A 27,681-nucleotide genomic window follows, 5' to 3' on the forward strand; every position below is an offset into this window, starting at 1 on the left:
CACTCGCTCGTGCGCCGCAAGCTCGCTCCTTCCGGGACGCGGATTGGCGGCGCCTGCTGCGCGCGGCCGTCAGTTCCGGGTTGGAGAGCCCGCCACGCCCCGGCCCGAGGGAGGGCGGGTAGGGTGACTAGGGCGAGCAGCATTAAAGGGCCAGACCGTCTCAAAGCCAGAATCGCCCAAAAGAGTAAGTCCTTTGCTAGTTAGTGATGTGTCCCCTTTAAGCATCACCCATAGGTTGGCACTTTATTGTTAGAACTTTATAAAACGGCGGGGGGGTGGGGTGACGGGGACGGGGTTGTTTTGTTTTGTGGAGATATAGTTGACTTAACATTTTATTAGCTTCAGGTGTGCGACCTAATGAATCAGTATTCGTAAATATTGCAGAATTTTATCTTATTTTTTATTTTTTAAATAGATTTTATTTATTTATTTACAGAGAGAGAAATCACAAGTAGGCAGAGAGGGGGGCGGGGACGGGGGGAAGCAGGTTCCCTGCTAAGTAGAGAGCCAGATGTGGGGCTCCATCCCAGGACCCTGAGATCGAGACCTGAGCCTAAGGCAGAGGCTTAACCCTACTGAGCCACCCAGGTTCCTATATTGCAGAATTTTAAACCCTGTTTACAGAAGGAGAAAGAGGTGCTAGATAGGTCTAGAATCCCCAACTGTCTGCATGCAAAGCTTCTGTTTCAGCTCCAGAACCTAGGAGTATGGCAGTGGGCCGCATACAAAAAGTATAGACGGGGCTGGAAGGGAGAGAAAATGAAGAAATAGAAAATGCCGATTCACATGTTAGGGTGTGTGTGCGCCCTCAGAGGAAAGTGGATGCCCCAGAGAACTTTCTGGGGACCTTTACAATTATCCACAAGCCATTCCAAAACCAGCAAAGGTGAGGATAGAGTATACGCAAAATAAAATGGAAACTTCCGGTTTGGGCAGATCAAGGGTGGAGTCCTAGCAATGCAGTGCCACCAAGGAATTGGGTGTCTCTGGGATTCTCAGAACTTTGTAACTCATTTTATATTATTTCCCTCATGAAATTTCAAGCAAATGGCCTAACATAAATGTCCTCTTTATAAATATAATCTCAGAAGGAATGCCAAGTGAACTGTATGGTTAAGTCCCTTCTACTTTGTAATATCATAGACATTTTGTTACCTTATTTACTCTTCAAAGCAACCCTGAGGCCCAAAAACAGGTAATTTCCTCATGGTCACCAGGTAGTCAATGGTGGAAATGGGATTTAGGATTGTCTGATTTCAAACTCATGCCCTTTCCTTTACTCACCATTGCAAAGCCATGAGAAAATTATAAATGAATGTAAATTCTGTATTTGGTGGGAATATGAAGAAAGAACCAAATACTGCCTGAGAGATCATGTAGGCTCCTAAGAGGTGGTGTTTGACTATAGTCTTGAGGCTTACATAAACCACCAGGCTGATGGGACCATTCCTTCTTGGAGAGCCTCTGGCTCCTCTCCCAGGGCTGCCATCTTTGGGGGTGGGCAAGAGAGGAGGGAAAAGGGGAGTACAATACATGTTCTGTTTCTTGTTCCACCTTTTCCACCTCAAAGTGAATTTATCTTGTATTCCATGCCCTAATCCATACTGATGTGATGGTGTTTTTATATGCTTTCTGTTGGATGAACATTTTATTCTAAACTGAACATTGTAAACATTCTCAACTGGAGAACGAACCTACATCATCCCATTCTCTCCTGGCCTGCGAGGTCTTTGCTGAGAAATCTGCTCATCACCTTATAGGGGTTCCCTTACATGAAAGAAAATTTATTTCTCTTTCTGCTTTAAAAATTATCTTTGTCTTTGATTTTAGACAGTTTTAATTATAACATGTCTTGGAAAAGATTGTTTTGGATTGAAATTTTGGGTTGACCTATTAGCCTCAAAATCTTGGATATTTGAATTTCTCCCCAGGTTTGGGAGGTTCTCAGCCATTATTTCTTTACATAAGCTTTCTTCTCCTTTCTTCCTCTTTTCTCTTTCTGTGACTCCAGTGATATGTACATTGTTTCTCTTGATGGGGCCCAGTAAGTACCATAGGGACTTTCTTCATTCCTTTTCATTCTTTTTAATTTTTTGCTCCTCTCATTAGGTGATTTTAATTGATCTGTCTTCTAGTTCATTGACTCCTTCTTCTGTTTGGTCAACTAATCTCTTGCAGCTCTGTGTTAAAATTTTTGATTCAATCGTATTTTTCAGCTTCAGGATTTGTTTTTTTTTTTGTTTGTTTTGTTTTCTGTATCATAGTTGAGATTCTCATTTTGTTCTTGTATTATTGCTCTGATACTATTAAATTGTCTGTTCATATTCTCTTGCTCTCAGCATCTTTGTAACAGTTATTTTGAATTCTTTGTTGGATAGTTCCTGGCTCCCCATTTCTTGGGACTGGAAGTTTATTGTATTCCTTTGCTAGAGTCATGTATCTCTGATTCTTCATGATCCCTGCAGCCTTGGATAGGTGTCTACACATCTAAAGAAGCAGTCTTTATGAACTTTATGGGCCAACTTTGATAGAGGAAGATTTTCACCTGTGGGCGGGGGCTTGCTAAGAGCATCCCATGATCCTGGGTCTAGTGGTACACAACACCAAGTGTCGGGGTGTGTGGCAGCTCTGGAAGGAAGGAAGAGAGCATGATGTCTCTTTGGCTTAGGCTACTGGGGTCTACAGCACTGAAGACCATGTGGTGAGCTCTGCAGGGGGTCTGCAGTGTCTACAAGGGCTGTTGGGGTCCTCAAGCAGCACCTTTCAGTCCAGCAGCTAGGAACCTTGGACTAGTAGCTGAAGGGGCCTGTGACAGTGTGTGGTGATATGCACTTGGCTGTGGGGGGCCAGCGGCAGACATACATGGAGTGGTGGAAGCCAGAGCAGGCAGCAAGGCCAGTGTCAACTCCATGCTCACTGGCAGCTGCAGGGACTTTGGCAGTCAGCATGCACTATAGCATGGCTGCTAGATCTTGTCAGGTACATGGCAGAGGAGACCAATGACCAAGGGTAGGGCTATGGCTAAGCAGGTGCACAGCTAGAGGGTCCAGCTGCAGGTAAGCACAGTGATGCAGGCCCACAAGCAGCTGCAAAGGCCCTAGCCATCACTGTGCTCTCCTGTGGTTGCAGTCTCCCTTCTGGCATGGACACTGCAGTGGAGGCTGGTTACAGGTATTAGGCAGGTGGTGTGTAAGTGTACAGCTGGAGGGACTAGCCCTGAGTGCACACACACAGTGGAGATCAGCCATGGAGTTCTAGGCTGGTGTCTTGCACTTGCACAGCTGCAGAAGCCTAGGCTGGCTGCCACTGTGGTTTCTGGCCTGGGCTGAGGGTAGGAGGGAGCAGGGAGGGACTCAGGTGGCTGATGTCTGTGAATATGAATGCCTATGAGACAAAAGCTGGTAAGATCTGCAAGGGGTTCATGGCAATTGTGCTTGCTATTGGTGTCTTTAGGGGTAAAAGCTGCTTGGCTTGGCTGCAGAGTGGGTCACTGTGAACCATGATTGCTCCCATTGCATGGCACTAAGGAAGACCTTGTTCCTAGCAGTGTCTATATGTCTATATGTCTCAGCTTTGCCAGTGGGGTGAGACTGAGGCAGAACCTTTGTGCACTCTCCTGAACGTGTGGGGAAGCTGGTCACCCACTCTGCTCTCCCTATCCTGGCAAGGAGAGTTCCTTCTAGCTGGGAGGTTTCCTCTTGATGCTGAGCAGTATTGGTTTGGAGGATGGGATGACACAGTCAAAATGAAGCTGTCTTCCTCCTCCTCATGTGTGATTATTCTCAAGGGTTTTGTTGTTGTTGTTGTACTGTATTGCTGATGTTTCTTAAGTGGGCTCCAGAACTCTCCCAGAGCTATTTTTGTTTGTGGATAACTGTCTAATTGTTGATCTTTTTATGGGGATGGAGGCTGAGATCTCCTATATCACCATTTTTTTTCCCACTGAGAAAATAAATAAAATGTGGTATATTCATATAATAGAATATTATTTGCCACCAAGGAAGGATGTACTAAAACATGCTACAACAGGGATAAACCTTAAAAACATTATTCTATTGGAAAAGAGCCCATTACAAAAGATGATCTATTATAGATTCCATTTATATGAAATATCCAGAAGAGGCACTATAGGACACAAAAATAGATTAGTGGTTGCCTAAAGCTGAGGAGGAGGGGTGTGGAGGGGGAAAGAGGGAGTAACTGTTGTGGGTATAGGGGTTTCTTTCTGGGGGTGGTAAAAATGTTCAAAATTTATTGTGGTAATGATTGTACAACCATTGCAAATATATTAAAAATGACTGAATTGTACAATTTATTTTTTTAAGATTTTATTTATCAGAGAGAGTGTGAGCACAAGCAGAGGGGAGGGGCAGAAGGAGAGGGAGAAGCAGACTCCCTGCTGAGTAGGAATGGGGCTCCCCATTCCAGGACCCTGAGATCATGACTTGAGCTAATGGCTGAAGGCAGATGCTTAACCAACTGAGCCATCCAGGTGCCCCTGAATTGTACAATTTAATTAGGTGAATTGTATGGTATGTGAACTATATCTCAGTAAAGCTGTTATCAGAGAAGGATATAGAAATACAAAATGATGTCATTCCTTGAGTCAACATTTACTGGTAGTCTAGAACGTGCCAGATATTTGCTAGAGGCTAGGAATGAATGATCCAACAAGACCTAGTCCCTATCCTCAGAAAGCTAACAGTCTGGTAGTGAGAAGATTAATTGGGCATTTATAATTAAGGATTCTGCTGCAGGGGCTTTAGAGGTAGAAGACATGGAAATGATTCCTTATAGCACCTTTAAAGTCATTTCCACATGAACATGTGACTTATATATACTATTGAACCGTCTTTTTGGGTTTATAAAGCACTTTAATAATGATGAGGGAAACAAAAGCAAGAGAAATGTAGCTTAACTTAAATATCCTTACAGCCCACTGATAGATACCTGAAACATGCAGAGGAAACCACGGCTGCCTTAATATTTATGTTTTATTAAAGACTAAAAGTAACCTTATCTTAACAGCAGCTAGCACCCTCAGGTCCTGAAGGCTTTGCTCCCAGATTCCTTAGAGACTTATGCTATCCCTAACCCCCCCATTAACTTAAAAAAAAAAAAAAGATATATATAGTCAGTCACTCCTTACAATCCCAGTGCAGCTCTTTCCACCTATGGGCCCTGTCCCTGTGCTATAATAAAATTACCTTTTTGCACCAAAAAGTTCTCAAGAATTCTTTCTTGGCTGTTCGCTCACGAACCCCAAAACTTCCAAATTTCATCAATAATATTGGCCCTGTATGACAGGCCTATAAAGTAGATGACACTTTCTTGATTTTACATGGAGGTTTAGGAATTTATTCTTTTTTTTTTTTTTAAAGATTTTATTTATTTATTTGAGAGAGAGACAGTGAGAGAGAGCATGAGCGAGGAGAAGGTCAGAGAGAGAAGCGGACTCCCCGCGGAGCCGGGAGCCCGATGCGGGACTCGATCCCGGGACTCCAGGATCATGACCTGAGCCGAAGGCAGTCGTCCAACCAACTGAGCCACCCAGGCGTCCCTAGGAATTTATTTTTGATCACAAGCTAATAAGTCATGAAAGCAGGAATCAAATTTTCTGAAACTTATTATGCATCTCTCCATTCCAGACTAGCTCCTCTCCCCATTTTGCTATATTGCCTGGCCCTCCAGCCACCTAGACTCCTACACCTTAAATCTGCTTACCCCTACTACCACAACCAACCAGTCACAAGTCTGAAGAACCTCTCTCCTTAATTTCTTTTTTTTTTTTTTTAACTTAATTTCTTTTCTAACCTCCACACCCTGTTCAGGGCCTCCTTACTTCTCCCATTTCTTGGAAAGCAGAAGGCCTCTGGCTTCACCTCCTTCAGTCCATCCTACATGTGACTGGCAGACACAATTTTTAGAATATTAATAAAGTCTCTGGACCTGCCACTGCCCTGCAAAAACCTTCAATAACTTCCCATTGCTTCAAGATAAAGTTCAAAATTTGGCATATGAGAACCTTCTTGCTCTGACCCCCGACTTTCTCTCTATTCCTCTATGTACACAGGGAAACTTCATGCCAGTCAGGATAAAATTCCCTGAATATTCACACCATTTTCTCTGTCTGGAATATTCAGCCTTTTTCTCTCCCTCTAGCTAACTGAACTTCAGCCTTCAAGGTTAACTTGTGGCTCCAAGCTCAAGTCCACACAAAACCTACACTGGTTGTTTATAGCAGCTTTATTCACCATTGCCAAAACTTGGAAGCAACCAAGATGTCTTTCAGTATGTGAATGGATAAACAAACTAGTACATCCAGACAATGGAATATTATTCAGAGCTAAAAAAAAAAAAAAAAAAAAAGAGCTAATAAGCCATGAGAAGACATGGAGGAAACCTAAATGCATCTTACTAAGTGAAAGAAGCCTATCTGAAAAGGCTACATACTGTATGATTCCAACCACATGACATCTGGAAAAGGTAAAACTATGGCAATAAAAAGAACAGTGATTGCCAGGGGTTGTGGTGGGGGAGGGATGAATAGGCTGAGCACAGAGGGCAGTTAGGGCAATGAAAATACTTTGCGGGGGGGGGGGGGGTGGAACGTGGGTGGCTCAGATGGTTAAGTGTCTGCCTTCAGCTCAGGTCATGATCTCCAGCTCCTGGGATCGAGCCCAAGCCGCACTAAACCCTGCATCCCAGCTCAGCTCTGCCTCTCCCTGCTGCTGAGGCTCACTCTCTCTATCTTTATTTCCCTCTGTTTCTCTCTCTCTAATGAATAAATTAAAAAAAAATACTTTGTATGATCCTATAGCAGTGGACATACATCATTACACATTTGTCCAAATCCATAGAGTGTAATACACTAAAAGCAAACATAAGGTAAACTGTGGACTTTATGTAGTTCTGATGTGTCAGTGGAGGGTCATCAGTTGCAAGAAATGGACCTCTCTGGTGGAGGATATTGTTAATGGGAAAGGCTGTGCATGTATGGCGGCAAGAAGTATATGGGAACCTTCCTCTCAATTTTACTGTGAATCTAAAACTGCTCTAAAAATAAATAAAGTCTTAAAAAAAAAAAGTTAAATTTTTCATTTCCTCCCAGAAGTCCAGATTATACACCCCTCTTTTGAGCCTCCTTAGCATCTTCTATCATTATATTTATTCTTTACACAATAAATAAAATCTTCCCACTATTAGTATCTTGGAGGTAGCTCCAATGTCTTACGGATCTTTAATTTCCCCTGCACGTGTTTAATACATGTTTTCTGAATAGAGTGTTTTAAAAAAATCTGCCTCCACCTAAATGGGACTTCTAAGGTATCAAGAGAAGAGAACCAAGAATCTTTTCAGGCCATGAGATGAAAAGAGATTTAATTCTAGCTTAAACACCTAGTTCATACCAGTAGAAAATTTTTCTTTAATCATTATTTTCATCAGTGTCCTCTGTTCATGGTCATAACTGAAAAACCAGTATGTCACTACAAGGGTAACAGGTTCATTACTTAAAACCCTAAATCTGAAACTTCTAAGAGAACAAAACGTCTGCTTAGTGACTAGGAGGGACTGTCCTATGAAGGGCTACAAAGCAATATGACCTTTCCCTACCACACCCTCAAGTATATCCTCTGCAAAGATAAAATGTATTGTTTACATCAGTTTTTTGCTGCAATAGGAAAATTACTCCAATGGGAAATCACTGACATTTACTTTGGTAACTTTTTTTTTTTTTAAAGATTTTATTTATTTGACAAAGAGCTAGAGAGCACAAGCAGGGGGAGCAGCAGAGGGAGAGGAAGAAGAAGGCTCCCGGCTGAGCAGGGAGTCAGATGAGGGGTGGATCCCAGGCCCCTGAGATCATGATCTGAGCAGAAGGCTCAGAAGCCTAACCAGCTGAGCCACCCAGGAGCCCATGGTAAGGGTTTAAAACCAAGTATTTGCAACATTGTTGTAATTCAAGAGCAGGTCACCCTCTGGATATAACTGGTAGAGTTCTGTTTCATACAAAGGACCTTTGTTCACATGTTCACAAGTATTCTTATTCAACATATGCCTCCTAACAGTTATTGGTTAAAACCAGAATGGCTGTGTCAGGTCTAGAATAGTAAGTTACAATGGCGTAGTGCTTTAGGTTTGCAAACACTTCACACCGGCCAGGTAGAGATGTCTAAGGTTTGAATCTTCAGCAAGTTAATTAACAGTGTTTGGTAAAGTTGCATCTGTTTGCACTTACACCGAGGTAGCGGTGAGTGAGCATGGATTTAGAAACATAACTTCTACAACCTATACCCTAGCAGTTCCCTTCCATTCGTTCACTCAACAAATACATTTTAGTTAAGTATTTATTGAGCACCTATTACATACCAGGTACTATGCTATATGCCAGGGGATACTATAGCAGGCACCATTATTTTCACTGTTATCTATACCTATAAACAGTAAATCCGGGAGGAACCCGGATGCCTTCGCTGAAGCCTGACTTGCAGGATATTTAACTGGAGAACTGCCAACTCTAATTGAGGACCCTCCATGCCTGAAATGATGGAAACAATTCCCATAATCAGGCCCCAGACAGAAAGCCCTGCGAACTCCGAAGTGGAGAAACTGCGCTCAGAGGTGGCTCTGGGAAGGGGAACTAGACCAGGACACAGCGGGGACAGGCAGCCTGCAGTGCACACGTTTTGTCCTGTTTGACTTTCCTCTGGTGAGATCGCGCGTTCGGTGGCCTCCGGAACGAGCTGGGGCAGCTGCAGACCTGCGGACACCACCGCGGGTCGCGCCCACGCTCCCCACCCCCCTCTCCGCAAGACGCAGCTGCGGGGCAGGGGGTGAGGGGCAGCTGCCGCCTCGGTCCCGAGCTCAGCGCATCGCCGGGTGCCTGGAGCCACCGCAAGGAGGGGCTCCCGGGGGACCGCGCTCCGAGTGGCCGGGAAGCAGCTCCGGGTTGCAGGGCAGGACTGTGCCCTCCCCACTCCCCTCGCCCGGCCAACTTTCGGCCGCAGTAACGGAAGCAGGAACTGGCTAAGCACACAAGCTAAGCACACAAGCCGCGGCCGGGCAGGAGCTGCGGAGCGTCCCTGCCGCCCTCGCCGAGACCCGCGCCGACCTGCCGCTCTCTGCCCGCAGCGCGGGGGGCTGTCCTCACCCGGGTAGGACACAGGGACCCCAGGGGCCTGTAGCTGCCAGGTAACGGCGTCGCCGCCTTCCCCTCCAGGCGGACCGCCACCGCTGAGAGCGAGCCCCCTCTTTTCCAGGCGCTCTGCTCTAGCTCTCCGGGAGCGCCAAGACTCGGGCTGGGGCGAGGAAGGGCTGGCGGGAGTGACCGTAGGGCTGTGGACCCGCAGAGGGGACTCTTCAGTCTCGCGCAGCAGCACCTGTCATAAATGGCACTGGCTCCGCGTCGTCAATCAGGAGAGGCAGAAGAATGCTCAGTAAGGGGACATGCATTTCCTCAAAGGGAGGGGAAGGAAATGATTCCCAGTATTTGGCACAGATGTGTACAAGTGCTTTTTAGTGACGATAGTAAGCAGGCGTTAAATACAGGTGCCTCCTCTCGCTCCCACCTGTATCCATTTTCCCCTATCTTTCAATAGAATTCAACTTGGCTGTGGACCTTTAAGGCCTAAGGAAAAATGATTAGAAGGATTACGTTACCTAAGAGTTGTTGAGCACCGTTATCGAGATAAACTCTTCAGCACTTGTTGCAGTCCAGGCGTTAAAAAGGTGCCGCCTACAGAAAGCGCAGCTCCTACCGGATCCCCTCGCATCGTTCCGGCTCCTGGGCAAGAGCTCCAGGAGAGATTCCGTCAGAATCCATTCAAAGTGAAGTATTGGCCTGGTTTTCCTCTTTCGTTTCTGTTTGGTTTTCTCGAGGGCTAGAAAAGAGATCTGGGAAATATGACAGACTAAAAAGATAACTTGTGTCAGGATTTTTAACCTGGAGAAGACATGGGGAATATTCAAAAAGTCTGAGAACTTCAGTGGGAACATTTAGGATTTTAGTAGCCTCTAACTGAAATGTAACATGTCCTCTAAGAGGCAAGTAGTCAAAAGCCATGGTAGAGTTAGAGGCAGCTGTAATTTGCCACCAGCAGGAATCCCAGGTGTTTTCATATCCTATTACTTATTATCCAGATCTCCAGTATCATGGACATTCAACAGTCCTTTAAAATTAGGGCAGTTATTAGGGGCGCCTGGCTGGTTCAGTCTGTCGGGCCTCTGACTCTCGATTTCAGCTCAGGTCATGATCTCAAGGTTCTAAGATCAAGCCCACTGGGGCTCCAAACTCAGTGTGGAGTCTGCTTGTCCCTTTCTCTCTGCTCTTCCCCCCAACTCTCTCTCTCTGTCTCTCTCTCTATATATAAAATAAATACATAAATAAAATCTTCAATATTATGGCAGTTATTAGATATACCACTTGTTATTCAATAGGTTAATAAACACAAATATCCCACAATTGTTTCTATTTTGACTGAAAATGGGACTAATTTTTAAATTTTTAAAAAAATTTTAAATTTTTTATTAACATATAATGTATTATTAGCCCCGGGGTACAGGTCTGTGAATCACAAGGTTTACACTTCACAGCACCCACAATAGCACATACCTTCCCCAATGTCCATAACCCAACCACCCTCTCCCCCTCCCCCCAGCAACCCTCAGTTTGTTTTGTGAGATTAAGAGTCTTATGGTTTGTCTCCCTCCTGATCCCATCTTGTTTCATTTTTTCTTTCCCTACTCCCCAAGCCCCCCACTTTGACTCTCAACTTCCTCATATCAGGGAGATCATATAATTGTCCTTCTCTGATTGACTTATTTCACTAAGCATAATACCCTCTCGTTCCATCCATGTCGTCACAAATGGCAAGATTTCATTTCTTTTGATGGCTGCATAGTATTCCAATACATATATATATATATACCACATCTTCTTTATCCATTCATCTGTTGATGGGCATCTAGGTTCTTTTCATAGTTTGGCTATTGTGGACATTGCTGCTATAACCATTCGGGTGCATGGGCCCCTTCAGATCACTACATTTGTATCTTTAGGATAAATACACAGTAGTGCGATTGCTGGGTCGTAGGGTAGCTCTATTTTCAACTTTTTGTGGAACCTCCATGCTGTTTTCCAGAGTGGTTGCACCAGCTTGCATTCCCACCAACAGTGTAGGAGGGTTCCCCTTTCTCCGCATCCTCGTCAGCATCTGTCATTCCCTGACTTGTTAATTTTAGCCATTCTGACTGCTGTGAGGTGGTATCTCATTGTGGTTTTGATTTGTATTTCCCGGATGCTGAGTGATGTGGAGCACTTTTTCATGTGTCTGTTGGCCATCTGGTTGTCTTCTTTGCAGAAATGTCTGCTCACATCTTCTGCCCATTTCTGGATTGGATTATTTGTTCTTTGGGTGTTGAGTTTGCAAAGTTCTTTATAGATTTTGGATACTAGCCCTTTATCTGATATGTTGTTTGCAAATATCTTCCCCCATTCTGTCAATTGTCTTTTGGTTTTGTTAACTGTTTGCTTTGCTGTGCAACTAATTTTTTCTTTAAAGATTTTATTTATTTGAGAGAGAGCATCTTGGGGGGGAGAAGGGAGTGGGAGAGACAGGCTCCCCAATGTGGGGCTCAATCCTAGGATCCTGGGATCATGACCTGAGCTGATGGGAGCCTCTGAAGCAACTGAGGCATCCAGGCACCCCTGAAAATGTTATGCATTTTTCATTTTTCATATAAATGTTATGAATTTTTCATATAAATGAAATTTTTATCTCATAAGGATTGGGACTCTATCTCATCAGGATTTTTGTAAGGATTAAGTGACATGACACATGTAAAGTGCTTAGCTTAGAGATTGACAGGTGAGAAACATAAATGTAACTTATTATTTGACTGTTTATAAAAGCTGGACACAATAGCAAGGAAGGTATTGGACTTGTACTGTTACTGTATATGGATAATATATGTATGTTTGTTTTGCTTTTTAACTATTTTTTAAACTAATGTCTGTTTGTTTATATTAGAGATCACTCTAATTCTTTTATTTTATTTTTAAGTTATCTCTACACCCAATGTCGAGCTCAAAATTACAACCCCCAGAGCAAGAGTTGCATGCTCCCCCAACTGAGCCAGTGAGCTACCCCCAATATTGGGGATCACTCTTTGTGTTGCATGGTTATATGGGTTTTGACAAATGTAAAGACCTGTAACAACCATTACAGTATCATATAGAATAGCCTCACTATTCTAAAAATCCCCCGTGCTCTACCTCATCCGTCCCTGCCTCTGCCTGGCAACCACTAACATTTTTACTGTTGATATAGTTCTCCCTTTTCCAGAATTTCATATAGTTGACAAGGAGTCATACATTTCAGTCTGACTTTTTTCACTTAGTGATACGCAATCATGTTTCCTCTCTGTCCTTTTATGGCTTGGTAGCTCATTTCTTTTTACTACTGAATAATATTCTACTGTATGGATATACCACATTTTGTTTATCCCTTCACCTATTGAAGGAACATCTCAGTTGTTTCCAGTTTTGGGCAAAGATGTATAAAGTTAACTATAAACATTTGTATGTAGATTTTTGTAGGATTTGGTATTGTCGGTTTTCTGGATTTTTGTCATTCTAATAGTTGTATAGTGGTATCTCATTCTTGTTTTTAATTTGCAGCTTCCTAATGCCTATGATGTTGAGCATCTTTTCTTATGCCTATTTGTCATCTATCTCCTTTGGTCTGTTTTTGATACTTTGCCCACTTTTAATCAGGTTGTTTTCTGAGTTTTAAGAGTTCCTTGTACATTCTAGCTACTAGTCCTTTACCAGATAGGTGTTTTGCAATTATTTCTCCCAGTCTGAGTCTTATCTTTTTATTATCCTAGTGTCTTGGGCAGAGCAGATGTTTTCATTTTAATGAAATCCAACCTGTCAATTTTTTTCTTTAATGGATTGTGCTTTAGGTATTGTATCTAAAAACTCATTGCTTAATCTAAGTTCACTAAGATTATCTCCTGTGTTATATTCTAGGAGGGTTTTGGGTTTTTTTTAGATCTTATTTTTAAGTAATCTCTACACTCAACACGAGACTCAAACTTATAACCCCAGGATCAAGAGGCACATACTCTACTGAGTCAGCCAGGTGCCCCTCTAGGAGTTTCATAGTTTTGCATTTTATATTTAGGTCTATGATCCATTTTGAGTTGATTTTTATAAATGATGGAAGGTTTGTGTCTATTTTTTTTTTTTTTTTTGCATATGGATTATTCTAGCACCATTTTTGAGAAGGCTCTCCTTTCTCCATTGAATTGCCTTTGCTCTTCTGTTAGAGATCAGTTGATTGAATTTGTGTGGGTCTATTTCTGGGCTTATTATTCTGTTCTGTTTTTTTATTCTTTTGGCAGAACCACACCGTCTCGATTACTATAACTTTATACTAAGTATTGAAGTTAGGTAGTTTGAGTTCTCCAACTTTGTTCTTTAGTATTGTGTCGGCCATTCTGGGCTTTTCTGGATTCTCATGTAAACTTTAAAATCAAAGCTTTAAGTCACTCCTGGGTGGCTCAGTTGGTTAAGTGTCTGACTCTTGATTTCAGCTCAGGTCATGATCTCAGGGTCATGAGACTGAGCCCTGTGTCCAGCTCTGTGCTCAGCAGGGAGCCTGCTTGCAATTATCTCTCTCCTTCTCCCTCTACCCACTCCCCCAACATGTGCTCTCTCTCTCAAATAACTAAATAAATCTTTTTTTTTTTTTAAATCAAAACTTTAAAATGGTTGAGATCCACAGAATAACTTGCTGGGAATTTTATTGGGATTGCACTGAATCTATAGATCATGTTGGGAAGAATGGATATCTTAATGTTGATGAACATGGAACATTTCTCCGATTATTTGGAATTTTTTTGCTATTCTACATCAAGGTTTTGTAGGCACATCTTAAAAACTACTTTAATAACTATATTTACTATAACTGGCTTCCTTTGTAATCATATGTATTTCTAATTTGCCTTTCAAAACATGTTTCTCAGAAAAGATCCTAAGCTTCTGAGCTTTCGCAGACTATTGAAGGGTTTGGGTTCATGACCAAAAAAGAAGCAAGAAAAGAAGGAGGGGGTTAAGGGAAGAAGAAGAAGATTCAAGAAGTAGGACTTTTTTTTTTTTTTTTTTTTGAAGAGAGAGAAGGTATGTGTGTGTATGAGCAGGAGAGGGGGGAAGAGGGAGAAGGAGAGAGAGAATCCCAAGCAGGCTCCATGGAGCCTGACATGAGGCTCAGTCTCACAACTCTGAGATCAAGACCTGAGTGGAAAAAAGAATTGGTTCCTTAACCAACTGAGGCACCCAGACATGCCAAAGGAGCAGTAATTCTGCTATAGACTACCATTCAGTGAGCAATTTGTATTCTGGAAATGAATGAGTTCCCTCTACTGACCAGCTAACTATTCGAATTAAATTATTAGAGTTACCTGTCTCTGATTTGATATCTAAGGAGAGGCAGCAACAAGAAAGGCAGCCCCAGTTTCCTCATTTATAAATGAGGAAGATAATAGCTTCTTTTGCAGAGCTAGAATAAGGATTAAATAGGACAATATATTTACATTTCACAGCACTTTGCCTACCACCCAATAGGTGATATAAAAATGCCAGTTGTTATCTGAGGCTTTTGAAGGGGCGGGGGTGGGAGGTTGGGGGAACCAGGTGGTGGGTATTAGAGAGGGCACGGATTGCATGGAGCACTGGGTGCAGTGCAAAAACAATGAATACTGTTACACTGAAAATAAATTTAAAAAATTTAAAAAAAAAGCCAGTTGTTATTAGCAAGAAAGAAACCATGCTCAAGTGTATGATCACTGCTTTATCTGTGACTAGAAATTTTGTGTCCTCTCCCCTCCTGGTTAGAAGAAGGAAGAAGAGAAAGGATTCTAGAACTTGGGGGCAGGCCTTCTGTTTATACCTCTTCCATCATAGATACTGCTCAGCTTTTAAGCATTGATGGGATAGTATATGTGTTTGTGCTAATTAATTCTTTACCAAGTTTTTTTCCCCTAAGAATTATTTATTTATTTTAGAGAGAGAGAGTGCACAGGGGGCAGGGGCAGAGGGTTAGGGAGAGAACATCCCCAAGCAGACTCCCTGCTGAGTGTTGAGCCTGACTCAGCGCTTGATCCCATCACCTTGAGATCATGACCTGAGCTGAAATCAAGAGTTAGACGATCAACCAACTGAGCCACCCAAGTGCCCCTCTTTACCAAGTTTTCTTAAAAATTTAATTTAGTTTAATTTGTTTTTAGTGTTCCAAGATTCATTGTTTATGCACCACAACCATTATTCCATGCAGTACATGCCCTCTTTAATACCCACCACCAGGCTCACCTAATGCCCCACCCTCCTCCCCTCCAAAACCCTCAGTTTGTTTCTCAGAGTCCACAGTCTCTCATGGTTTGTCTTCGAGGTTTTTAATGAAAGATTATCTTGATCTATTAAAAATAAAAAATAAAAAAAATGCTTGTTTATTTCTGTTTTATACATCCAGAATTGTTTACATTGACTAGAAGGAAATGAACTGTATCTTCGCTAGACTTATTAAAAGAAACAAAACTCATTGCTGATGTTCTATTTTTGTTCTAGAGAGAAATTCCATGATCTGTACAATCTTCTTGAAGCAAACTCAGACCAGAGGAAGAATTGTCCTTGACTTTTGAAGACTAAGACTAAACTGAAATTTAAAATGTTCTTTAGGGACGAATGGAGCTTGACTTACACTTGTGTAATAATTTGTTTCCTGACACTAAGGCTGTCCACCAGTCAGAACTGCCCTACCAAGAGTCTAGAAGATGTTGTCATTGACATCCAGTCATCTCTTTCTAAGGGAATTAGAGGCAATGAACCCATACATACGTTAACTCAGGAAGACTGCATTAATTCTTGCTGTTCAACAAAAAACATAACAGGTAAGTAACAGTCTCTTGACGGCTCTTTGTTCCAAGTGTTTAGTGACACAGGCAGCTGATTGACGTGGCTACATAGATTATACTAGTGATTTTCAGTGGGGGAGAAATGTAACAAAATCACTAGGAGAATGTTCCACAAGCGTGTCCTCCCTTCCCCTAAGCTGAGGCAAAGTTTCTGATGAGTGTGTGTGTCTATCACCCAGGTGTTTGGTTAGAAAAAAGGCTGAAAACCACTGGTGTTATGTTGTCATAGGTATCTAAGATGTTTCCAATGTCTTAGAAACAAAAATCCTTAAGGGACATGGGAAGCTGTTTGATCTAACAGCTTCACATGACACAGAAGGAAACTGAGGCCCATAGGTTTGAACCATACATTTGCATATTTCAAGTGTCAGACCGATGACTTGAAAAAGAAACCGGGAAACAGTAATCATTTCTCAGGTATTTATGATCCTGTTTGAACTCCCTAAATGAAAAATAAATGAACAAACAACAACAACAAAAACCACATGCAATTTATTGAGCTCCAAGTGTCTTCCTAGGTGTTGGAGACAAAACAATGAAAAAGATGGACGAGGTCTCGCCATCAAGGACCCTAGAAGAGCTAGTGGACACTGGACTGATGGTTCTTAACCTCGCTTACTAGCCAACCAAACCATGTGTTTTCTGTTATGTCTTTAGTTTCTTTTCTTTCTATAATGGGTGTGGTACAGAAAGAAATATATCCATATAATCTTTGTTCTTGGTTCCTGGCACAGAGCTCCTAAAAACCTCACAATTTCCTGAAGAGGAGCTTCTTTTGTTCTTCATTCTAAGCCCCTTTCGACCACACCTGAGTTTGTACTAATGAGGTGACTCTTAGTGGTTCCCTAGATAGCTTCAGGATGGGTATCGGTCACCAGAGAGACAAAGCCTTGTTTAGAAGTTTGGAACTTTCAGCCCCATGCCCCGCTCCAAGTAAAAAAAGAGAGGCTGGAGATTGAATTCAGTCACCAATGAACCCACATGTTGAAATCTCCATAAAAATCCTGAAACCGTAGTTTTAGGCAGCTTCCAAGTTGGCAAACACATCCATGTGTCTGGAAGGGTGGTGCCCTCCAGCCTCCTGGGACAGAAGCTCCTGCAGTCCGGACCCTTCTGGACCTTGCCCTTTATACCCTTCATCTAGCTGTTCATTTCTGTCTTTTTGATAAAATGTCATAGTAAGTGTAGCTTTTTCCTGAGTTCTGTGAGTAGTTCTAACAAATTATCAACTCCGAGGTCGCATGTGGTGAGAACCTGAATTTATAGCCACACGGGGCAGAAGCGTGAGTAACCTTGGACCTGATACTTTTTATTATTATTATTATTAGAGAGAGGGAGCATGCACAAGCCAGCGGAGGGACAGAAGAAGAGGGAGAAACAGATTCCTCGCTGAGTGGGAAGCCCACATAGAGCTCAATCCTAGGACTCCAAGGTTGTGACCTGAGCCTAAGTCAGACCCTTAACCAACTGAGCCACCCACGCACCCCCCACCCCTGCCCACCCCCCGCCAAAGGACCGGATATTTTTTACTGGCATCTAAGTGAGGACAGTCTTATGGGACTGAACCCTTAAACCTATGGAGTCTGATGGTAACTCCAGGTAGTTAGTGTAAGAATTGAATTGAATTATAAGACACTGAGTTGGTGTCAGAGAATTGGAGAATTAGTGTGGAAACAATACCACATATTTGATGTCAGGAGGACAAAAAAAAAAACCCTTCAGTGGTCTTCTTAAACTCGGCAGTGTGCCTTTGAACATGCTTTATAGACCAATTTATGGAAAATACAGAGATTTAATTTAAATTTCCAGTTTTTCTTTACATGCTATCAACACTTATATGAAATAGAAAATCATCTGCAAACAGGACTGAATGGCCTGTGGGTGTCTGCCGGAACACAGGAAACCTTGTGTTGTTTTTCAGTTCCATAGGGGGTATTTAGAAAGAAATGGGGGTTTGCTGCCTTATTGTACAAGCAAATTTACTGTTACTGCTTTACTGTAAGCAGAGGTAATTGTGGGTCGCATTTAACGGATTTCAGACTTTTTCCTCATTTATTGAGCAATGGTCTTTAGCTGCTTAGGATTCAAAAAAGCACTTTGACAATTTGCTGGTAGCCACAGACTCTAGAAAAATGCTCATAAGGACAAAGGACATAAGATTTTGCATATAACTTGGGGGGCTTATGGACCTTCCCCTTTATCTATGTGGCCCCCCAAAAATGATATTACAGAATTATCCCATTGCTGAGAAAGAAAAAGCTAAAGTATATCCCTTATTGCCTGGGTAATGGAGAGTGGACATGATCAGACCCCCACAGAAGCTCACTGAGTCTTATTTCCAAATGTGGAAGTCAAGGTTGATCCTAACCATTGTCTGATTTGAAGATGTGGTGCTGATGGCTAGGTTACGCAGGGTTTCTTTCCCCAGCTTTACTGAGATATATTGGGCATGTGACATTGTGTCAACTAAAGATATAGAGTGTGATGATTTGATGCATGTATGTATTTCAAAATGATTACCAGAACAAGGTTAGTTAACACATGGTTATGTGTGTGCATATGCATGTGTGCATATGATGAGAAAGAGCATGCATTTTTAATAATTAGCCTACATGCCTCTTAACCTTCATCCTGACCAAGGGTATACTGATCCCTCAGGGGTCATAGGCCAAGAAGTGAGACTGTACTAGATTGAGGCCAAAGCCAACTCTAGGCCATGATGAATAGAAAGAATAACTTCTATTGGGCAGAAGAAGAGAAAAAGAAGCCAGAAATAAAAGCTAAGAGTGAAAAGCTGGAAAGGAAGGAAAATAGAAAAGCAGAAATAAGGAAGAGTAGAAATGTAAAGAAAAAAAAATCAAAAGAAGAATGATACTGATAAAAGTAAAAAAAAAATAGACTCTGTATTTCATATGCTACTCAGATTCTTTGTGGAAGGAGGCATGAGAGATTGATGCTGACTTTAGTGATTCTACCCAAGAAAGCCGGACTCAGGGCTTCAGAGGTGTCTGAGATAGGTGTTTGCCTTCGGGATACAAGAGATACAAGAAATCATTAGGTTAGATCCATTTCTTAAGTTCCAACTCAGTTGTGGGTTGTGTAAAGATTGGGAAGTCAGTATTTCTGTGGATGTTTCAATGGATATTTTAGCAAATGGAAGTCTTATCTAAAGAATTAAATGTACTATTTTTTAAAAAAAAGAATTAAACATACTATTTAAAATTGGTTTCGCCAGAATTACCTTAATTCTGATGTTTAAACCCAAGGTCTTTACAAATTGCTTTATGTAACTAAGGAAGAGGAAATGAGTCAGCGGTCAGCCAGCAAGTGAACACTGTGAACGAAGGTGTTTGTGTTGGGTTGCAGAATAAATCATTGCCTGCTCTTTAAAATATCCTGTTTCAGTATAATGCTTAGGAAGCCTTTCATTGCAGGAGACAAAGCATGTAACTTGATGATCTTCGACACTCGAAAAACAACTAGGCAACCCAACTGCTACCTTTTTTTCTGTCCCAGTGAGGAAGCTTGTCCGCTGAAACCAGCAAAGGGACTTATGAGTTACAGGATAATTAGAGGTAAGAATAACATTGTTCTCTCTCTTGGTGATCGGAATTATTTAAGGATGGTTCATGTGAAAGATTTTCTACAAGAGTCTAAGTGAAACTGCCAAAAGTGGTCGTAAATAGGCACACTGGAAAATTCTCATGATTTAAAGTTCAGTTTATTAAATCAAACATCTTTTTTCCGATGAAAGATCTCCAAATGATAATATTTTGTGTTGTGTAGCTTTTGTTTTTACCTTCCTGAGATAAAGGGCACACAGACCTTTCATGACAGCGTTTTGAAACACCTCTTGAGAACAATGTAAACAACACTGGAATAAGGTCTCCAGGGCCCAGAGAGACTGTTTTCAAAGAGTTAATTAAGACCTATGTGAGTGCAAAATTCCAGTATGTTTGTCTTTAAGTTCCGATCATTTCATAATAACAATGGCTGAAATCCAACACACTGGATTTTATTATCCAGACCTGGAGGGAAGTTCATTCAAGAAGTATTTACTGAGCAGCCACCATGGGCCAAATTCTGTACAAGGCATTGGAAATATGGTCTCCATATTAAACATATTATTTAGAATATAGAAAATAAACAACTACAAATAATAGAATTATTCAGATATGTCTTGGTGAGATTTTGGCTTGTTAGTTTTTCAGGACGAGATGCTTTCAGTATCAAGTTTCCTTTGATTTAAGTTTTAGAAAAAGTTTTTGTTATGACACCCTTGGCTATAAATAATATTCTATTTGTTCATCTACTCAATGAACAACAAATGTTGCTTAGCATCATCCGGGTGCCAAACATTTATTCCACTCTAAGGACACAAAAATATAACACTAAAGAGGAAAAACAAGGTCCTTACCTTGAGCACTTATATTTTAGGAGAGAGACAAGAACCATCATAAATAAGCAATCAAGAAAAATAGAGTCACAAGTGCTATGCGGGTGAGCAAAGACAATGTAATAGATGATCACTGAGTGGACGGTCTTGATTAGGTGATCAGAGGAAGCATCTGTGAACCCCATCTGTAACCCCTCCACTGAGATCTGAACAGGACGAAGTCAGATGTGAGATCTGGGAAGAACTTCAGGCAGAGGAAGTGGCCCATTCCAGTATCCTAAGGCAGAATAGTTTTGGAGTGTTTGAAGAACAAACACTTCAGTCCCAGCTGGCTGACTCATAGTGAACCATACAAAGAGAGATATGCAAGAAGTCTGAAAAGCAGGGAGATCACATAAAGCTTTGGAAGCCAGGGGAGGAAGTTCTTATTTTAGGTCTGCAACAGGAAGCCATTGGGAAATTTTGAACAGGAATGTAGGGGTGATGTTTTCAAGGTGGTATCTCCAAGCTCACTGGGACTGTTCTACTGGGGATGGACAAGCAGCAAGAGGGGGAGTGGGAAGACAGGGTGGAAGGGGCAGACAAGATCCAAGTGAAAGACCATGGCACTGTGGATCAGAGAGGTGACAGAGGACATAAAGAGAAGTAAATATGTGCCCATTTCAGAGGTAGAGCTGACAGGACTTGCTGATGGTGTGGGTTGGGGGGTGACGATGGGAAAGAGAGAAGCATGAGAGTTGAGTCTTAGCTTGACTGTCTACATGGATGTTGGCACCATCTACTGAGCTGGGGAAGGTTTGAGGACACTGGTTTTAGGGTTGGGAGGGGGAGTGTAAACAAGGGTTTTCTCTCTCTCTTTTAAAAATTTATTTATTTATTTGAGAGAGAGAGAGAGAGAAAACAAGAGGAGGAGCAGAGGAAGAGAGACAAGCAGACTCTGTTCTGAGTGTGGAGCCCAACATGGGACTCGATTTCAGGACCCTGAGAGCATGACCTGAACCAAAATCAAGAGTCAGTTGCTTAAATGACTGGGCCACCCAGGAACCCCCTCAAAGGTTCTCTCTCTCTCTCTATCTTTTTTTTTTTTAAAGATTTTATTTATTTATTTGACAGACAGAGATCACAAGTAGGCAGAGAGGCAGGCAGAGAGAGAGAGGTGGAGGCAGGCTGAGCTGAAGGCAGAGGCTTAACCCACTGAGCCACCCAGGCGCCCCTCAAAGGTTCTCTCTTGACTATATTATGTGTGAGGTACTTTGAGGAATGAACTACCAGGGGGGCCTGGGCACAGACTCTGCCATGTCCCCTGGGTGAGCCTGTGTCTGAGTTTTGGATAATGAGCCAGATGTATCAAACATTCCTTTAAGCAGGAATGTAAAGCACAAATTATTTTTGTGAATTCTTCCTAACTAATGATATAAACCCAAGTATAAGAAAACTTGCACAAGGTACAAAGTTTCAGTTTTGCAAGATGAAGAAAGTTCTGGAGATGGGTGAGGGTGACAATTGCAGACAAAGTGAATATACTCAGTGTCACTGAGCTGTATTCTTACAAAGAGTTAAAGTGGTACATTGTATGTACAGTAACATGAAATAATGTACAATGTAAAATCATGATCTTTAAAAACATAAGGCATAGAACAAATGAGGTTTGTCAAAACACTCAAGACCTTCCTTTACATGGACAGTGTCTTGTCCTGCCCCCTTCCCAGAGTGGCTGTCCCTGATGTGTATGGTTCCCTCACTTTGTGCCTATATATGTGTGTGTGTGTGTGTGTGTGTGTGTACATATATATATATCCTTGGCTAAAAAGCTAGGGCTTATGGGGTGGTGGTGATACTTCTTGCTGTTCCTTTTGGTCACCTGGACCATTGCATTAGACAATCAGGAGTGGTATTAAGCCAGAGATGGATATCCCAGTCTTATTTTTCAAAGAGGTCGGGGCTCAAGACACTAATTGGAACATTTGTTCTTCTCCTTCTGGAACTCCCATCATATGGAAGCTGGACCATAATGTTCTGCCTCTCTTATCCCTTCTCACTACCTCTTCATTCTGTTCCTTCTTCCATTATCTGTGTGTTTCCCTATGTCTGTCTTCTATTTTGTCATTAAAGCACAGCGGGTTTTTTTTTTTTTAAAGACTTCATTTATTTGACAGACAGACATCACAAGTAGGCAGAGAGAGAGAGAGAGAGGAAAGCAGGCTCCCAGTTATTGATTGAAGCTGTTTATTATATAATTAAAGAGTGAAAAATAGAAGCAACATACATATCCAATTGCCAGAGAATTGTTGGGTGTAAAATATGACGGATCTACTTGAAAGAATGTGATGGCAGATATTAAAAAATAAGTTTGAAGGGGATGCCTGTGTGGCTCAGTCGGTTAAGCATCTGCCTTCGGCTCAGGTCATGATCCCAGCATCCTGGGATCAAGCCCATGCCGGGCTTCCTATTTAGTGGGGAGCCTGCTTCTCCCTCTCCCTCTACTGTTCCCCCTGCTTGTGTTCTCTCTTTGTCAAATAAATAAGTAAAATTAAAAAAAAATAAGTTTAAGGTATGTAAATAAACACAATTTCAGATAAAAACATGAAAAAAAATTTAACTTGAAGATATACAGAAATGTTAATAGTCGTTGGGACATAATGACAAAAATTGTAGTTGAATTTGTTTTATAATTTTCATAATATTCTGTAATATTGTTGCTTTTGTAATGCATGGTAAAAGGGAGTGTGTGGTAAAGATTCTCTCCAGTGGAAATGGGAGAAAAGGGAACTTGGCATGAGTATAAACCTTTTCAGGGAGAGTATGAAGGTAATAAATTGGAATTAGAATCAAACAGTGCCTGTGGAAGCCACCAGGGGGCGAACACCAGCCCAGAGCAAGTTGATTGATACCTCAGAGCAAAGTGGCACCAACCTTGGACATTAGAGTGTCGTTGACTTTTTAATCTACAGGATGTTTACACATTAAGCTTGTAATTCTATTTATGAATCTGCCCATGTTGATGGAATAAGATTCCCTGTAAAAATAAACTATCTGCTTCCTGTTTAGAGTGAAATTAAGTAGATAGCTGTTTGGTGGTTTGTTTCCTGATGAACTCCATTTCCTATAATTGATTGGCTAATATTTAAAGACCAAAAGTTTGAAAGATGACAGCGTACTCTGTTCATTCTATAAAACCATCGCAACTTGGCATTATTCAATTTTCTTTCAGCTTCGTGGTATGTCCCATTTACCAAGGACTAGAAGGGGGGAATTCAGAGAGAGAATAAATTGGGAGTTTGTTTGCTCAGCTGGTTTCCAAGGAGTAGTCAGTTCCTAAGTTTTTTAGTTCGTAAAGTCCCTTGAGAGTGAAACTCAGAAGAGGGATTGAGGGCTCAGGGCTGTTTCTCAGTCGCCTCTGGCTCATCTCTGCATGAGTGAGAAAAAGCACTACACCCTGATGGCAAACATCAGTGGGTGAGGTAAACGGAGCAGGTGTTGAGGATCTCTGGGTGGTTCTAGGATCTTTGCCAATAGATGAATCTTATCAAGAAATGGGACTAGCCCTAGCCCTGCTTTCTTTATGGGCTTGCACTCTTGAGAAAGAAAGCAACTGTTTTGGTCATTTTTTTGTCAATGGCTTTGTTTAAGTTCTGAGTTCCTACATATCACAGAGCATTGAGTTAACTAGTCTTTTTTTGGAACTTTAAAATGAGATATGTTGGGGCGCCTGGGTGGCTCAGTCAGTTAAGCCTCTGCCTTTGGCTTAGGTCGTGACCATGGGATCGAACCCCACGTTGGGCTTCCTGCTATCTGCTTCTCCCTCTCCCTATGCTGCTCCCTCTGCTTGTGCTCTCTCTTTCTCTCAAATAAATAAATAAGTAAAATCTTTTTAAAAAATTAAAAAGAAATGAACGTTGAGTCCTGTTCTTTTTTAAAAAATATCTGATACTACCTAAAAATATAGATGCAGTTTCTCTCATGGTGTTGTTGTGTCTGTCAATGTGGTATATCCTGCAGCAGAAACTCTTTCCTTCAGCGTTGTCTGAGGAAAGAGGCATTTCAATCCTCCAAATTCTATTTTGGAGTAAAGTACTATAACCTAGAGCAGGTGTCCACAAACGTCGTCTTTTGAGGGCAAAAGGATAAATACTGTAGGCTTCCCAGGCCAGTGTTTTAGGATTTATGGGCCATATACAATCTGTTGTTACTCACCTCTGTCTTTGTAGTATGAAGTACCCACAGCCAATGTATAAACTAATGAGCACCGTTACATGCCAATAAAACTTTATTTGCGACACTGAGTTTTGAATTTTATGTAATTGTCATGTGTCACAAAATAGTATCCTGTTTGATTTTTGTCAAGTGTTTAAAAATGTAGATCTTAGCTCATAAGCCATACAAAGAAAAATGGCAAGCCATATTTGGCCCTCGGGTCATAATTTGCTGACCCCTGTCCTAGATGGACAAGTGACAGTTCTTTTTTAAGATTTTATTTATTTATGCTTATGTGGGCAGGCAGGGGGAGGGGCAAAGGGAGAGCGAAAGAGAATCTCAGGCAGTCTCCACACAGAGCCTGATGTTGGGCTCTATCTCACGACCCTGAGATCATAACCTGAGCCAAAGTCAAAAGTCAGCCGCTGAACCAACTGAGACACCCAGTATTGAAGGCAAGTGACAGTTTTGAAGGACCTCTTTGGAGTGTGAAGCTTACAGACCAGTCAAAGATATTATAAATCTCAAGTCGCCTCTGGATCTGGTTGTTAGCAGAGAGGAGAGTGGGGTCTGGTTCAGAAACCAGCATTGGGAGGAATTGAAGAAGAAAAGGGGAAAGCGAACAGGGAAGAATGAAATTATGAATGCTAAGAAATTCCTTTTCTTCCTTCCTTGTGTTTGCTGCAGTTCAAATCTAAGTGAAATGACCGGCCAAGTAGCAGAGTGACACAGAGAAATTCAAATGATCATTCCCCTGCCCCAGTGGCTCCAAAAAGCCTTTCCAGGTTGAGCCGTGTGAATGGCTTGTGAGACTAAGAGCACAGTTCTAAAATTTCTCTTACCCCTGAGGAGGTTGTGAGGCTGATTCCTCCCCAGCAGCCCTCAGAACTGTGTGATTTTCTGCTCTTTTTCGCAGCACTGTGGCCATCGTAATTTCAAATATTGGTTCCGTTGTCCTCCGATTTAAGACATTGGCTCTGAAATGTTAATCTCTGAGAGTCAAAATTAAATCTCCCAGATCACCTTCCTCCCCCGAGTGTGGTGCCAAAACCTAATTTTTTTTTTTTTATTGGAAAATGTCATCAGCCTTCTGCTGCTGCCTTGGCCTCTCTGCCCTGGGAGGAGACCAGACCATCCCTCCCGGCCCACAGGAATCCTCCCTGTGTCAGGCAAATGTCCCGGGTTCTGCCTCTGCTCCTCTTTGCCCCAGGACTCTATTACTGTTCTTATCTGTGGGCCGCCCTTGCTGTGAAGTCTCTCCTTGGTGATTGCTGGTATCCCAGGGAGCCTTCTCTCTGCCAGTTCCTGCGGTGTCACCCTGGCCCAGCTCTCTTCCCTGGCCTCAGCCCCCCATGTGTCCCCACTTTCCTAAACCTCCCGAGCTCCTCTTAGCTCCTTTGTTCTGTTCCTCCCACCTCTTCCCTAATTTGCCTGGTCCTCCTCCACACATTTCTCCTCTGTCCCATCGCTCTAGAAATAAACCACAGCATCTGGTAGAGAGGCAGTGTCACCAGATTCGGATTTAGCAATTTGTATTTTTCCATTTTGCGCAAGTTTCTACGAAATGTCAAGTTTCAACAGTTTGGGGATTTACTGAACAAGCTGATATGTTTGTCTTTTTTTAACCTGCCTTAGCATGGAAATATTTAAGTCTCCTTTTATTTTCTTTACATTTTTCAGATTTTCCAACTTCGGCCAGAACAAACTCACCAAGCCCAGAGTTAACCCAAGAAGATTCTTTTATCCATGGCCAGTCTTCACAGGGAATCACTTCCACCCCCACTCCTGTGACAGGGTATTCAAAGCCCACCGATAGCTTCCGGAGAGATGCATTTTCTCAGAAGTTTGGATCCTCAGATCACTCAGAGAAACTATTCAAGATCGGTCAAGCAAGTACACCGTTCCCTGTTTATAAAGAAAAAGGCCATTCACAGAGTTCACAGTTTTCCTCAGAGCAAAAAATAGCTCGTCTCCTACCTGTGACAACGCTCCCTACGATGATGACCGTTGCTTCTCAGCGTATCACCTCTTCCCCCGCAAAGCCTGCATTGCCCCCCACCACCAATGCTCCTGTGATACCTTCTGTGACTTCTGAACCAGAGATGGCCACCTCAGCTCCAGCCCTAGCCCCGGGCAAGTCGCAGCCCCCCACAACCCTCTTGTCTACCATTTTGACCCATGCTGTGGTTATACCCAAAGCTAGCATAACTACAGCAGCCGTTTCAAATGCCATCTCTGAGGCGCCCATAGACTGGAAAAGCCCCGCAGAAATGGTGCCCTTTCGAGAAACTTCCAGCTTCACTTCAAACACAGAGGATGCCCAGAGTAACCCCATTACACTTTCTTTGTCAACAGTGGATTCGTCTGCAGCTATGCTGCTTTTGTCAGATGTGGTTTCTTCTGCTCCAAATAAAACTGCTTCCCAGGAAAATGAGAAGGCCAGACCCGGTGGTTCCTCCCTGAACAGTGTTCCAGAAAGTCAACATGGCCTTCCATTTGAAAAATGGCTCCTCATCGGAACCCTGCTCTTTGGGGTTCTGTTCCTAGCCATAGGCCTTGTCCTTTTGGGTAGAATGTTCTCAGAATCCCTCCGCAGGAGACGTTATTCGAGACTGGATTATTTGATCAATGGGATCTATGTTGACATCTAAGAAGGAAACTAGATGTCTCTTAATTCACATAGTTACTAGTAGCCCCAACCCAGTGACTCCCTGCTGACTCACTGGTCGTAGCAGGATTTCTGAAGCACCATGAAGAAGGTAGATGCCCTCTACAACTTTCTTTTTGCTTGGTGTTTGAAGACAAGAGGAGAAAGGAAACTAATTAGGTAATTTGAGTGACTTAGCTCTAAAATATTTGCTGAAAACAAAGCTCAACCTAAAGTAATAAAGTGTAATTGGCATATAAATTAAAAAATGACTGGCTTTTTGCAAGGAAAAGTGGTTAGGACTTTTGGGCTCCAGTTCATTAACATTTCTGGTTCCAGATAAAGCCAACTGTCTATGATATTAATTCTAATGGATTTACTTTCCTTTTTATATGAAGTCCAATAAAAGTTATTCCAGATGTATTTCCTTCCAATTAAATATTTGAATAAATCTTTTGTTACTCAGTAA

At 42.1% G+C, this 27,681-nt stretch overlaps 2 protein-coding genes across 6 annotated transcripts in view; one reads left to right on the forward strand and one right to left on the reverse strand.

Annotated features, from left to right (window-relative positions):
* BORCS5 (BLOC-1 related complex subunit 5) overlaps nt 1-111 on the reverse strand; it is a 101,985-nt gene extending 101,874 nt beyond the window's left edge. The window contains exon 1 of the mRNA XM_047741789.1: nt 4-111. Coding sequence (XP_047597745.1) covers nt 4 — 1 coding nt within the window. The 5' untranslated portion in view covers nt 5-111. The remainder of the gene's footprint in view (nt 1-3) is intronic.
* On the forward strand, nt 75-27,681 carry MANSC1 (MANSC domain containing 1). Of its 5 annotated transcripts, XM_047741766.1 has the most exons (6): nt 8,848-9,155; nt 9,261-9,437; nt 9,600-9,828; nt 15,629-15,951; nt 19,410-19,550; nt 26,246-27,681. In XM_047741766.1, exons 4-6 carry the CDS (start codon nt 15,729-15,731, stop codon nt 27,214-27,216), a joined length of 1,335 nt encoding a protein of 444 aa, XP_047597722.1. In that variant the 5' UTR covers nt 8,848-9,155; nt 9,261-9,437; nt 9,600-9,828; nt 15,629-15,728; the 3' UTR covers nt 27,217-27,681. The 5 variants fall into 5 exon arrangements, with proteins under 5 accessions (XP_047597724.1, XP_047597722.1, XP_047597723.1 ...); XM_047741767.1 differs by lacking the exon at nt 9,261-9,437; XM_047741768.1 differs by lacking the exons at nt 8,848-9,155; nt 9,261-9,437; nt 9,600-9,828 and adding an exon at nt 75-184.

Source organism: Lutra lutra, chromosome 8 (assembly GCF_902655055.1).
Source record: "Lutra lutra chromosome 8, mLutLut1.2, whole genome shotgun sequence".
Lineage (NCBI taxonomy): Eukaryota > Metazoa > Chordata > Mammalia > Carnivora > Mustelidae > Lutra > Lutra lutra.

Bases quoted from the DNA above. Each gene is read 5' to 3' on its own strand.
- MANSC1 (XM_047741768.1), top strand. From the start codon at position 15,729: ATGTTCTTTAGGGACGAATGGAGCTTGACTTACACTTGTGTAATAATT. The intron at 15,952-19,409 runs GTAAGTAACAGT...CTTTCATTGCAG, and splicing joins TTCAACAAAAAACATAACAG to GAGACAAAGCATGTAACTTG. The intron at 19,551-26,245 runs GTAAGAATAACA...TACATTTTTCAG, and splicing joins GAGTTACAGGATAATTAGAG to ATTTTCCAACTTCGGCCAGA.